General features: G+C 41.4%; 1 protein-coding gene across 1 annotated transcript in view; it reads left to right on the top strand.

Annotated features, from left to right (window-relative positions):
- Positions 1-12,681, top strand: part of LOC145399310 (sodium-coupled monocarboxylate transporter 1-like) — a 79,206-nt gene extending 66,525 nt beyond the window's left edge. The window contains exons 11-13 of the mRNA XM_080271975.1: positions 7,609-7,709; positions 12,024-12,134; positions 12,676-12,681. Of these exons, the coding sequence (XP_080128101.1) occupies positions 7,609-7,709; positions 12,024-12,134; positions 12,676-12,681 (218 nt within the window). The remainder of the gene's footprint in view (positions 1-7,608; positions 7,710-12,023; positions 12,135-12,675) is intronic.
- Positions 12,682-13,399: the final 718 nt, after the last annotated feature.

Here is a 13,399-nt window from a genome sequence, read left to right as displayed (position 1 = left end):
ATGTAACTTTTATGTAACTTTACAATTATAAGGCCAAAACACTTATGTAAGAGTTGCATTAACAAATGTAACTATAATTATAAGGCCTACACAATTATGCATTACCACAATATTGTGTAACAATTCATAAAATATTACAATTATGTATTACCACAATGTTAGTACAATATTATAAGTCATACAACTATAGCACAATTCTGTATTACCAGTATCATCATACAAGTTAGGTGAAATATTAGACATTACTAAAGTGATAACTCAAAAATGTAATGTATAACCTAGCAGTATTGCCATTGCACAATTATATGCGTATGTCTGTTATACATACACATCTCACAAAATGTATACAACTTGTTTAAAATGTAATATTACTGAATAATCCCTATTTATTATGAATAATATATGTATACAATATTCATACAATTATGTTACTTTTACAATATTATGTATTTCACTTAATTAGCTTATAAGTTCATTATAATGTGTATATAGTATGTATTAATATGTTAGGACTATTAACTGTCGATGGTACGCCATTTTCGCGCGGCCGAGCAGATGTCAGGACTACATATTATAATTACAAATCATGATAGATAGATAGATAAATAGATAGATAGAGAGACAGATAGAAGCAGGGAGTCAGATGATGAGAAGGTATTGTGTCTGCGAGAATCGAGCAATGCTAAACATGCTTACACACTCATAATTCAAGGAATGCTTTATAGACATACGACAGTGCCTAGTGACCATACACACACATACACACATATTCACACACGGGCTGCTAAAACTTTCCACTCACAAGGAACACACGTGACACACCCCTGCTACACCAGAATTTAGGAAAGAGAGCTCAGACGGAGGTTAGCCACAGAACAGGAAAGAGAGAAGGAGACAGGCCTTAGAACAGGCAGGTCAGTGGGGAGAAGGGCTTAGCAACATGGGAGAGAGAGAGCGAGACAGGGAGGTAGCTACCCGGGACTTTATACTCCGCTCTGTGTGAGAGACTTGTTAATATTTCCAAGACAAATAAAAATAGTCCCATACTGTTGTTTACCTGTCCTGTCACTACATGACAAATGGGAATCTACTCCAAGATATAAAGACCGCTCGTCCACAAGTCTAAAATATATATAACTCTACCACAAAGGAACCTACACAGTCTTTTATGACACAAAGTCATTTATGACAGTGAGTCTGGGAGAGCATATAGAGATAGTCAGGTGTGAAAGGATTGATCCTGCTGGTGAGTTTCTTGAGTGTGTTGAAGTTTTGTTATTTAGGGGACAAGTTTTTTACTGGAGGTGGGGCTGGAGCTAGCTCTGTGGTTAGTAAGGAGTGGTTGGAAGAAGTTGAAGGAGCTGTTGCCTCTCCTGACATTGAGAGGGCTCTCCCTCTGTGCTAAGAGATCTTTGCATGCTGCATGTGTTTGGAGTGTAATGCTGTATGGTCGTGAGAGCTCAAATGAACGGTAATGACATTGATTAGGTGGATGTGTATTGCGTCCTTGAATGTGAGGCCTGAGGGGGCTAGGTTTACAACTGAAGAGTTGAGAGGAAGGATGGGACTGGAGCATATTGGTGCTGTGATGAGGGGCAGATTGACATGATTTGGGTATGTGGAGAGGATGGAGGATTACAACTGGATGCGGAAAATGAGAAGTATGAACGTCGGGGGTAGAGATGCAAGAGGCTGACTGAAAAGGACCTGGGATGAAGTCATACAGTGTGATCTCTCGAGCCGCGTGAAGAGCCACCATTAGGTGACAAAGGCAGATGCATGCAAGCATGCTGAAGCCTTTATCAATGATACAACCTAAAAATATTTCACACAAATGCAATCAACTTTCAAATTTCAATGGTGCATCCACAAAAAGAGGGGCTATACCACCTTAATGAAATCTCAACATGGTCTGGAAGTATGCCCTTATATTTTGTATACTCTATTAAAGCCCACAAATTAAATCAGTGGTTAAATTCCATGCCAAGAACAAGGACTTAAAAATTAGGATATTCTATTACAACTCTTAGTCAGTTCTTGCATACTTCACAAGACTGATTTCAATACTTAAAAGTTGGTAAAGCCTTGGAAGCTTTAACCCGTGATGTAACCAGCAGTAGAGGGAGACAGACTGAAAAGGGCAGATCTGGTGGATTCACTGGTTTCATTTTGAAGGCTCCAACATGCTTGCATGCATTGGCTCGGTCACCTAATGGCGGCTCTCCTTGCTGCTCGATCTCTGGCAGGTTCCCTATTTAGTTCCGTATCTCTCACTGGGCATATGGAGAGAATGGATAATGAGCGATTGGTGAAAAAGATAACTAGATCTGATGTGAAAGGTGTAAGGCTGAGAGGAAGACCACGAATAGGATGGATGGACAGTGTGAAGAGAGCGCTGGATGCGAGAGGGATGTCTGTTGAGCAAGGAAGAGTGGCTGTGCGTGACAGAAATAAATGGAGAGAAATTGTGAATGAATAAGTGATGAAGCAGCCCTGAGGGGATATTCTCCCGCATTTGGTCTGACCAGCTAGTCAGGTCAGGTGCGGGTAAGGGGATGGGTCTGTTATGATGTGGCAGGGGTAAACCAGTTCTGCTGTTGGGCCCTGCTGCGGATGTCACTGATTGCATTGCGCAGTTGACCCTTGTGCGGTGTGGTGCAGTGAGGATCTGTCCGTTCTCCCCTTTGGGGCTAAGATGCGAATGAATGTGTTTGAATGGATGAGTAAATGGGGAGTGTGTCGTCCTGTCTCGGCTACCTCCGTTTCCTTGGGGGAAGCAGCCTAGGTATATAGATAGATAGATTGATAGATCTCTGAAGTCACACCCAATGACCTCTTCCCAGGTCTTTTTCAGTCTACCTCTTGCATCCCTACCCCCAACATTGACACTTCTCACTTTCTGCACCCAATTATCATCCCCCATTCTCTCCATATGCCTAAACAGTCTCAATCTACCCCTTCTCATCACAGCACCGATACACACTGGTCCCATCCTACCTATTAACTCTTCCGTCGTAAATCTAGCTACCCAAGGCCTTGACTCAGGGATGCACTGCACATCCACCTAATCACTGTCATTTCTGTACGTTTGGACCTGCGAATATCCTCTTCCTTTACTGCCCAAGTCTAACTACCATACAGCATTACACTACTAACACATGCCACATACAAAGATCCCTTAGCAAGGAGGGACAGCCATCTCAATGTCAGGAGAGGCAACAGCTCCCTGAACTTCTTCCAATTACTCCCTATTCTAGCCACAGAGCTAGCTTCATTACATAGCTATATTCATTACAAGGGCATATTATAATACAGTATTTGCATATATCAATTGTTCACACAAGCTCACCCCAAATCAGATTTAGTTCCATACCATGACAACCTTTTTGGGTAACCTGTTGGATAATATGTAGTCATAAGAAAAACTATCATAACCCTTCAGAGCTATGCACTATGACACAGCCTAAGTCTACTAATACCAAGTCGGATCACTTCCACCTAAAACGGGTCCAAGCTGGCGCAGGGGGCGGAGCATCGGAGTGATGTCAGCTTGCACGAAACGCAAGTTCAGTTGACGCCTGATCGTGGTGGTGAGTGGATGTATGGTACACTCTCCAGATCATGACAAATTTTCAGTCCGAAGTGAGGGAAGGGACTGAAATGTGTCAGGGAAGGTGTGGGGGTGTGAGGGAAGGCATAGGGGTGTCAGGGAACCTACTGCGATGTTATGCAGTTAAACGAGTCCACACTTCTTCCCCTTCTTCGTTTTCCCTTATTATAATGTTTAATTTGAGTCTGCCCTTTTATACATTTTCTGTTACTTAAGTCAACTGACGTCACACACAAGCCACGCCTCCCTGAGCCCTGAGGGAAAGTAAACAGACTTGGTATTAGTAGACTGAGGACACAACGACGAAGTGCTGTGGAATGACGGGACAGGAAAGTTTGTACAGCAAACCCATCAGTGGCAGTTATGTGAGACACAGATATTAGAATTTGTTCTAGAGGTCATAAAAGCTAATTTGATCATTTGGCCTCCGTGCATAAAGACAATACGTTATATTATGCGGCACCGAATTCATGAAATAAAAGTATAACAGAATGATGTAAAGTCGGCAACACACATGCAGACGGGCAATGAGTATGTGCACCCATGCCAGATGTATGATAGTACTTCAGCCGATACAAGCCAAGTTAGTAAATTTCAATGTAATATTGATATGTATTGCTTTCCATATATAAGAAATATTGAGTACAAGGAAAATAATAATACATGCTCAGTCCCATTGCTTTAATATTTTGTATACCGACCCCCTGCTTCCAAAACAGCCTCTAGACGTCTGAAGCATCCATCTGAAACTTTTAACCACCCATCTAAACCAAACAAATGAACTCGTGCACCCCTGCTAGGCTATCAAGAAGAGAAAAAAAAGTCGATGCCTATGGATTTAATACCCTTAAAAGTAATTTATTTGTTGTATTCTATATATAAATACGTGTTGATCAGTAGGAAAATAATAAACGTGCCGAGTTTCGTTTTTAATCCCCGGCAGGCCACTCAGGGTAACACAAACACGTCCTATGAATTCCCTCGCCATATGGCTCATTCCTGTTTATTAGTCCAACTCTTGTAATGGGATTGTGATATGGCAACAATAGATAGGGGAGGGGCGAACAGCAAGGACCCGCCCACATAGCGCACCTAACATTCGTTTCGTATCGAGCATCCCTAGGCGTAACGATAGTTATTCTTATGACTGTACAAATATTAAGCTGAAACTACAATAATGTTCGCAAGACTCTGCTTACATTATTGTATAGCATATTTGTAGATAATTATGGAGTTGTTACTTTCATAGTTTCAGGAATAGGGTGCCTGTAAAGGCATAACTGGACTCTAAACAGTTGAACTAATGCCTCCAGGTCCTCTGAGCCCAAAGGCTGTGGATAAGCGGTTGTCGTTTCTCAGCTGCGGGAGACTCCATCAATGGCTGTGGAGGACTTGCTGTGGTTCACATAGGGTGGACTATGTCTATGAGGCGGACCATGTGACCACCATGACCATGTTGCCCCAAACCATGAGTCATCACAATGACAGCCATCCCTAGCTTATGCTGCCTTACCACCACCACACACAAATCAATCCAGTGTTCTCCAACATGAACAGTAAATACACAACCATCTTCCCAGTTCTGTCGGAAGAAAATGTACAACTGGTTAAATATGGTGTAAAACCCTATCTCTACCAGTGCGTGTTTCAGATGTTTTGATTTTTTCACAATGAGTTCATCACATATTGAGAAGACACCACATAAATGAAAAGCCTCTTGTAATGATTTGTTTTAAAGGCAGGAACATTGCAGTGAGCCGTTTATAAGTAAGAGTGATGCCCTCAAATATTATAATGATGATGCTTGGTATATAATTTCCTTTAGAATAATTACGGAGTGCACTACCATTACTTTTATATTTATAAGTTCAGTATAGCATGTAATGTATGTTGTGCTGGTTACAGTTATTTTTTCCCATAGCCTACTTTAGACAAATCAGTACATAATTTTACATAATGGCATCTTAATAGCAGGAAGAGGAGAAAATGTGCAATCATACAGATGTTCACTTAATGATAGTCCGTCAGGATTCATCCGAACGAAGGTACAACAAGCAACCCGAAAGTTGGATTAATGAGTAAACTCTGAACTGATACTGAGTACAGTTACAGCATTTGCCATGTGAATTAACTTAGTATACTGTAAATAAACAATGGTAATAGTGGCACAGTATTTGAAAGTTTTAATAATAACCTAGGACGTGTACAGGGAAGGCTCAAATGCGATACAATCTTTTATTCTGCCTAGTTAGTTCCAAAGTTTATGGGGCTGGGTCTTGAACTATTAAAAAAAAAAAAGCTGGTATATGAGAGAGAGAGAGAGAGAGAGAGAGAGAGAGATGGGTATTTCTGTTGTTACAGGCCCTAATGAATGTTTTATTGCTGGGAATAGCTGGGCAATACGTGTCAGTGTGCACGTTAGAGCTTGTAGCACCATAGACCTTATAACACCATCAGCTTGTAGCACCATAGACCTCATAGCACCATCAGCTTGTAGCACCATAGACCTCATAGCACCATCAACTTGTAGCACCATAGACCTCATAGCACCATCACCTTGTAGCACCATAGACCTCATAGCACCATCACCTTGTAGCACCATAGACCTCATAGCACCATCACCTTGTAGCACCATAGAGCTTGTGGCATCACAAAAGTTAAATCTATGAGAGATGAATATGCACAAGTTGGGGAATGACTGTACTGCTTCAATCTGTTTATGTCCATACCACCCATTACTGTATATTTCTTTTGATCTATTCACGTTATTTCACACCTCCCTCCCGTCATCCTTTCCTGCATTTTAAAATGCTCATGAATTTCTCCATCATTTACATCATCCATCCTACTGATGCCTGCAGCTATTCTGAGAATTGTACCGTAGAAATTTCTTTGTCACCCAGTGCCAAGTTTCACTCCTGTGCTAAAAACCGACTTTGAAAATGTTTCAGTGAGTGGAAAGAATGCTGGGGTACGTGTGTCAAGTCTGAAGGGTCCTACTTTGTGGGTGAATAATGTCCTAGCTCAACACATTACCTATTCAATTTTTTAGAGCCATAGGTTGGATATTTTCTGAACAGACCTCGTACTTATATCACTCTAACACTGATATTTAATCACACTCTTAAGACTGGCAGTGCTTTAGTGGACATTTGTGCCAGGAAGGGGTTCGTAACTTCTTCAGGTACAAAATGATCCATAGGTATACATGGCGATTGTCGAGAAGGTTAGGTGATGAATTGAATGAACGGAAGGCAATGACTGAGTATGTGTGCGTGCATGAAAGGATGCGAAGGTGTGTAATGAATGCAAGAGTATATAGAGGTTAGGGGAGTCGATTGACCACCACTTAGTGGTGGTGAAAATCATGATCCAATTGAAATGGAGAAATAGAAGAATGGAAGGACAGGAGGAAGTAGTATATGCAAGGAGAGCGGAAAGGTTACAAGAGGATGAGATAAAGGCAGAATATAAGAGAGAAGTCGAGGAGCGACTGGGTAACTATGGATTGGAGCAGATGGGAAACGTGGTAAGTGTGTGCAAGATATTCACGGAAGAAATTTGTGCAGCATGTGAGGTGGTGTGTGGGGTGAAGAGAAGACGGAAGGGGGTGCAAGGAACAGCATGGTGGAATGGAGAGGTGAGACAGGCTGTGGTACAAAAGAAGAAAGCTTATAGTGAGTGGGTGAGAAACAGGGCGTGGGAGAAGTTGAGAGACGGAAGGCAGACTATATGTGGAGAGGAAGAGAGGAATGAAAAGATTAATAAGAGAAAGAGTAGGAAGAGAGTGGATGAGGAATTTGGAAGGAATTTGAATGTAAAGCGGAGAGAATGTACGAAAATGTTCTGGAAAGAGGTAAAGAGAGTTAGACAGGAAGTACAGTAGCTAATCGGTACAAGTTGATAAATTTTCACAGGTTGCCTATAGCTAATGTTTTATACATAATACCTATTATTGACTTCCGGTTGTTGTTGTTGTTGTTGTTGTTCATCCCCAGTCTTCCTGGTGAAGCAGACATATCAACCACAGCCACCCCTGCAGGGTTTCCTGGAGCTAGACAGCGCCTCACCACAGGAAGGGACGGGGAAAAATGTGAAGGTTTGGTCTTTCACTAGATGCCGCATTGGTGTCTCTCCAGCTGGTTAACAGGGACACTATAGCAGGCTCCACATCACCCTGTTATTAGGTTATATAGTTACAAACCACCATTGTGAATATTTGGGGGTTGCAGGAAACCATTAGGCTAGCCACTCAGCGTAGAGCTTCCTGAAGTGAAAAGTAGAGTAATAAAAAGTGACAAGAAGGATGGAAGAAATAGGAAAAGAGGAAGGCAGATGAGAAAAAGAATGATAAAAGGTGAAGGTAGGGTGAACTGCATCAAGTCAACGGATGACAGTCACCACCACCTACCACCTTAACTAACGGTAATTGTCATATATATAACCTGAGCCATTAAAGGTCCTAAATATTTACGTGAATGCCTTCTAAACTACCACAGTATATATTTTTTTTACGCCTTTATGACTAACAGTTCATTGTTGTAATAAAGGAATATAAACAACAAAAAATACTGATGTTTTATTAAAAATATTCGTTACTGTGATAGCTTAGTAAAGGATATATTCAATATGTATTGGATCAGATTATAAATATTAACCCCCTTGTTGAGCTGCCGTGTAACCTGCAGTTTAGGCTTTGCTCACAGTGATAAAGATGTTGTCTTGTGTCATTGCCTTTACAGTTAATAGGTCCCTAAATAATTCTCCAGTATGAGTCATGGGTTGTGGAGAGCCGCCCATTCAAAGTACACTACTAAGTTTTCTAAAATGGACATAAGAAGCTAATTCATATGTTGGGTGTAAGTTTACCATCATTCAGCTTACTACACTACCTTCCACTCACTTCATAAAGCTGGCCTAGCATGTACTGCATTTTGTATATTTTTTCTTGAATAAATGCAGTAGGTGGAGAGAACACTTTATGGAACTGTTAAACATAGAGAATGAGACTAACAATAATATAAATGACTGGGGATTGGCTGGGAGGAAGGAGATAAGAAGGGAGGAAGAGATCAGTAGGATGGAAGTAGTGGAAGCAATGACTAAAGCCAGAAAGGGAAAAGCCTCAGGAATTAATTGAATGTGTGGTGAAATGCTGACGCACGGGGGAGATATAGTAGTGGAGTGGATATGGAAAAATATGGAGGTTGTCCTAGGAGGAATGTAGAGTCCCGGAGGATTGGAGGTCAGGTATAATCATTCCTCTGTTCAAAGGAAAAGGGGAAAGAGAAGTGTGTGGTAATAATAGAGGCATTTGTCTTCTACTGTAATAGGAAAAGTCTATGGTAAGACACTGGTAGAGATACGGTTTAACAAAGGAATTAGATGAAGAAGAATGGGGAGATATCAGGAAGGGACGAGGTCATGTAGATGAGATATTCATGCAGATATCCTTAATAGAAAAGTTTCTAGAGAAGGGAAAGAAGTTGTATCCTGCCGTCATGGATTTGGGGAAGACATAAGACAGAGTGGTTAGAGATGGAATGTGGAAAATGTTGAAAATATTTGCTATAAACCTATGGGGGCACTAGAGCTGCAGAGTGTCCGAATGGTAAACTGAGTGAATTTTTCTGTCTGAATGTTGGATTGAAACAGGGATCTGCCATATCTCCATGGTTCAGTTTGTTTATGAAGGGAATTATAAGAGACTGAAGGTAGGGCAGTGGATGTTGTAGCACCCCGAATGAGACAGGGCAATGTCTGGAAATTTCCTGTTCTGATATTGGCAGATGATACCAGTACTGTATTGTTATGTGAAGACAAAAGAAGATCTGTAAGGCTTGGTGAATGAGTTTGGGAGAGTATGTAAGAAACAGAATCTAAAGGTGAATGTAGGGAAGGGTAAAGTTGTGGACTTCGAGAGAAATGAAACCACTGAATGCACAGTGAGGCTGGATTATGAGGAAATGGAAAAATCTATCTATCTATCTATAGCCAAACACCATAGTTCTGTAAGGGGTGGTCATTATGCTTTGAGTTAGTTGTTTTATGGGGAGGGGCACTAACCCTCCACCAATCCACTTGTTAACACATGGGGAACATATATGGGTTGGTTATATGGTTACCACCCAGCATTATAATGGGTTTCCTGGCTTACAGGAAACAATTTGGCTTGTGACCCAATGTAAAGCCACATGAAAAAGAAAGAAGAGTAATAAAAGGTGACAGAAGAGATGGGAGAAATAGGAAGAGAAAGAGCAGACACAGAAAAACAGTACTAGGGTGAAGGAAGAAGTAGGCAGCACTACATCAAGTGAGTGGATAATGGTCACCACCACCTACCATCTAAACGGAAAAATGTGGGTGCATTTAAATGCGTGAGTAGCGTGATGAGTAAGGATCAAAGTTTGGGGGATGAAGTGCTTGAAAGGGCAAAACAGGGAAGAAGGGTTGCTGGTCCCGTGAAAGCTGTGATAAGAAATAGGGAAGTGAGCATGGAAGTAAAAAAGTTGCTGAATGACGGTAACGTGATACCAACTCTAACGCATGTCAGCAAAGCTTGGACCTTGCAGGAAGGACACAAATCAAGAATGAGAGCAGTGGAAATGAGTAACAGTATTTGAAAGGAGCATGTGGAGTTATATGGAGAGACAGACTGACAAATGAAGAAGTGAAGGAGCATTGTGGTGTAGATATGGATGTGACAGAAAGTATAGGGGGAAATATATTCAGGTGGTTTGGCAATGTGGAAAGGATGGAGAGTGAGAGGCTAACTAGGAGAGTGAACGTGAATGAGGTGGAGCGGGGGAGAGGGAGGAGGAGACCGAGGATGAGATGGAGGGATGGAGTAACAAGCTATATGAGAGAGGGGGTTGTAAGTTTGAGGAGGGACAGTGAAAAGGCAGTGGACAGTTTGACATGGGGAAGATTTATTTGTGACCATCCCTTATGGGATTAACGTGTCGGGCTGTAGACACATAGTCATACTTTTTCTGCATACGTGTCATTCCTGGTATACTCTAATTGTAGCTACAGGTATTATGCACAAGGCACTTGTGAATAAAGAAGAGTCAGTGTACAGTCAAAGAACAGCTATCTTTTCAGTTCTGTCTGAAGAAAATTTCTATCTATCTAGCCAGGTGCCTCAATCCCAAAGGGATGGCCACAGACAGATCGCTTCCATGTCGCTCTGTCCCCTTTCATTTCATTAACCTCCCGCAGCTCTCACCTTCCTCTCTCATATACCTCTCCACTCTATCCCTCCATCTCATCCTCGGTCTCCCCCTTCCTCTCCCCCCCTCCACCTCACTCACGTACACCCTCTCATTAGTCTCGCACTCTCCATCCTCTCCACGTGACCAAACCACCTCATTCTATCACATTACATCCACACCACACCGTTCCTTCACTTCCTCATTTGTCAGTCTGTCACTCCACGTAACTCCACATGCTCCTCACAAATAACTCATTTCCACTGCTCTCATTCTTGACTTGTGCCCTTCCAACAAGGTCTAAGCTTTGCTTTCAAATTAGAGTTGGTATCAGAATACTAACATGCAGTGACTTTTTTTTATACTTCCATGCTCACTTCCTTATTTCTTACCATTGCTTTCAAAGAACCAGTAACCTTTCTTCCCTATTGTACCCTTCCATGGACTTCATCCTCTAAACTTCCATCCTTACGTATTCTGCCAAAGTACTTAAATGCACTCACATTTTCCATTTCCTCACCATCCAACTCCACTGTACATTCAGTGACTTCATTTTTCTTGAAGACAATAACTTTACTCTTCCCTACATTCACCTTTAGATTCCGTTTCTTCAGCACTCTCTTAAACTCATTCACCAAGCCTTGCACTTCCCCTTCGTCCTCACTTAGCAACCACTACCCTACTTTGTATCTATTTTATAACTCCATCAAGATACAGATTGAAGAACCATGGAGACATGACACATTCTTGTTTCGTCAACTGGCACAATACAATGAAAATCCCATCTCATGTACAGTATGTTTCAAATGGTTTGATTTTTTTGCTATGTATTAGTCAAACTTTGGAAAGATATTTATGCCTTTCCGTACATGCAGAGCAGAAGATTAGGTTTTGGAACCCCTATACAGAGGGGGTCACTGTATGTGGAAAGAAATGGGTTAGTTTCTGGAACCACTGTATATGGTATTGCTTTAAAAAGAACAACACAAAAATATCCCCAAGAAATCCCATTAAGACATATTTGGACACTATTTCTGTTCTGTTATCCACAAACTCTACACTTGGACGACTGGAAGGCAGAGTGTGGTGTTGCTGTTTACACAGATTTCTGCAACTTTTGGTCATCTGTTACTCATGTAAAGTAATCCAGATTTTTCTTCTCTCTTATTGTTTGTAAATTAGAATGGCGTGTTATGCTTCAGGTAAGTGTTGAGATAGCAGTTGGATTATCGATGCCTGATGTACAGTACAAGACATCCATCAGGCAATGCAGCCGAGGAGCTGGTGTGGACCGTGCTGAGCCCAGCTATAAGGTAAGGGTTGTGGCATGATTCATATCTTCATGCTGTGCCTCCTGGCTGTGTGTGCATAAAGTGCTTTACAGTGCTATCAGGTTCGTTGATACAGTATGCTGGTCTGATGGCCGCTGATGTTCCAGGTCCACAGCTGAAGTCACATCACTGAAATAGATGCATCAGCAGTGTGATCTTCAGGCATCTGTTTGAGTTATAAACGCTAAGTGTGGTCGTGAGTGAGTTCACACTTTGTGGTGTTGCCTGGAAGAATACCTGATATAATTTTTTGAGCACATGCTATTAGAAGCACCTAATGCATTTCATATAAGAACTCCGAACCATTAATGTACTGCGAAAGTGCAATGTGGATAAAATAATTATTATGTTGATAGATTATGGTATACTATAATGCTGCAAATGTGTATAGAAATCAGACATGGGGAAGATTGAAGAATGTGGTCATTTTTATCCATATGTTACTAATTGTTTAGAAATCATGTTTTTTATATTGACAGTTATGATCCAGTATTAGTGATCTGTGTTGATATCTTGTGTCTAGGGTTAATAGGTATTTTCTGAGATGACATTGATGTTGGCTATTTATCATCTTACCTGTAAATTGTAAGATGGGCAGTTAGGTGAAGTAGAGTGGAGAACCGGCAGAGTCTGGCAGGTATTAAGAGAACTCGGAAGGATGATGTAATGGAGGTGATTAAGGAAGCACTAGATATGAAGTCAGAGAGTGAGGAACTATTTGTGGAACCACATGTGAAGTGTGAGAGGGAGTTTAGTGAAGAGATAGTTGTAGAACCAGGTGTGAAGATAGAGGTTGGGGTGAATGAAACTATCCAAGACACACACCCTTTCAAGTGCGAGAAGTTCAAATGTCTGGAGTGTGGCAAACTGTTCCCGTGTAAGAGCCAACTTACCCGACATGCGGTAGTTCATTACGTAGTGAAGGAGTTCAAGTGTAATGTGTGCGGTAAACTGTTTAGCCAGAAATCTCATCTAACGAGACATTTGGATATACATTCAGGAGTGAAGGAGTTCAAGTGTCATTATTGTGGTAAACAATTTAATTTGAAAAGTAACCTCACTAAGCACCTACTTATTCATTCAAGGGAGAAGTTCAAGTGTAATGATTGTGGTAAGCTGTTTCGTACCAAAGCCAACCTCACCCAGCACTCACAGACTCATTCAGAGGTGAAGTTCAGGTGTGATATATGTGGTAAACTATTTAGTCACAAAGGTACCCTCACCCATCACTTACTGGTTCATTCAGA

Source organism: Coenobita brevimanus, chromosome 48, assembly GCF_032717465.1.
Source record: "Coenobita brevimanus isolate Jiangsu-jjx chromosome 48, ASM3271746v2, whole genome shotgun sequence".
Classification (NCBI taxonomy): Eukaryota; Metazoa; Arthropoda; class Malacostraca; order Decapoda; family Coenobitidae; genus Coenobita; species Coenobita brevimanus.
The sequence above is the reverse complement of the archived record's forward strand: the minus strand, read 5'-3'. Positions and strand labels throughout refer to the sequence as shown.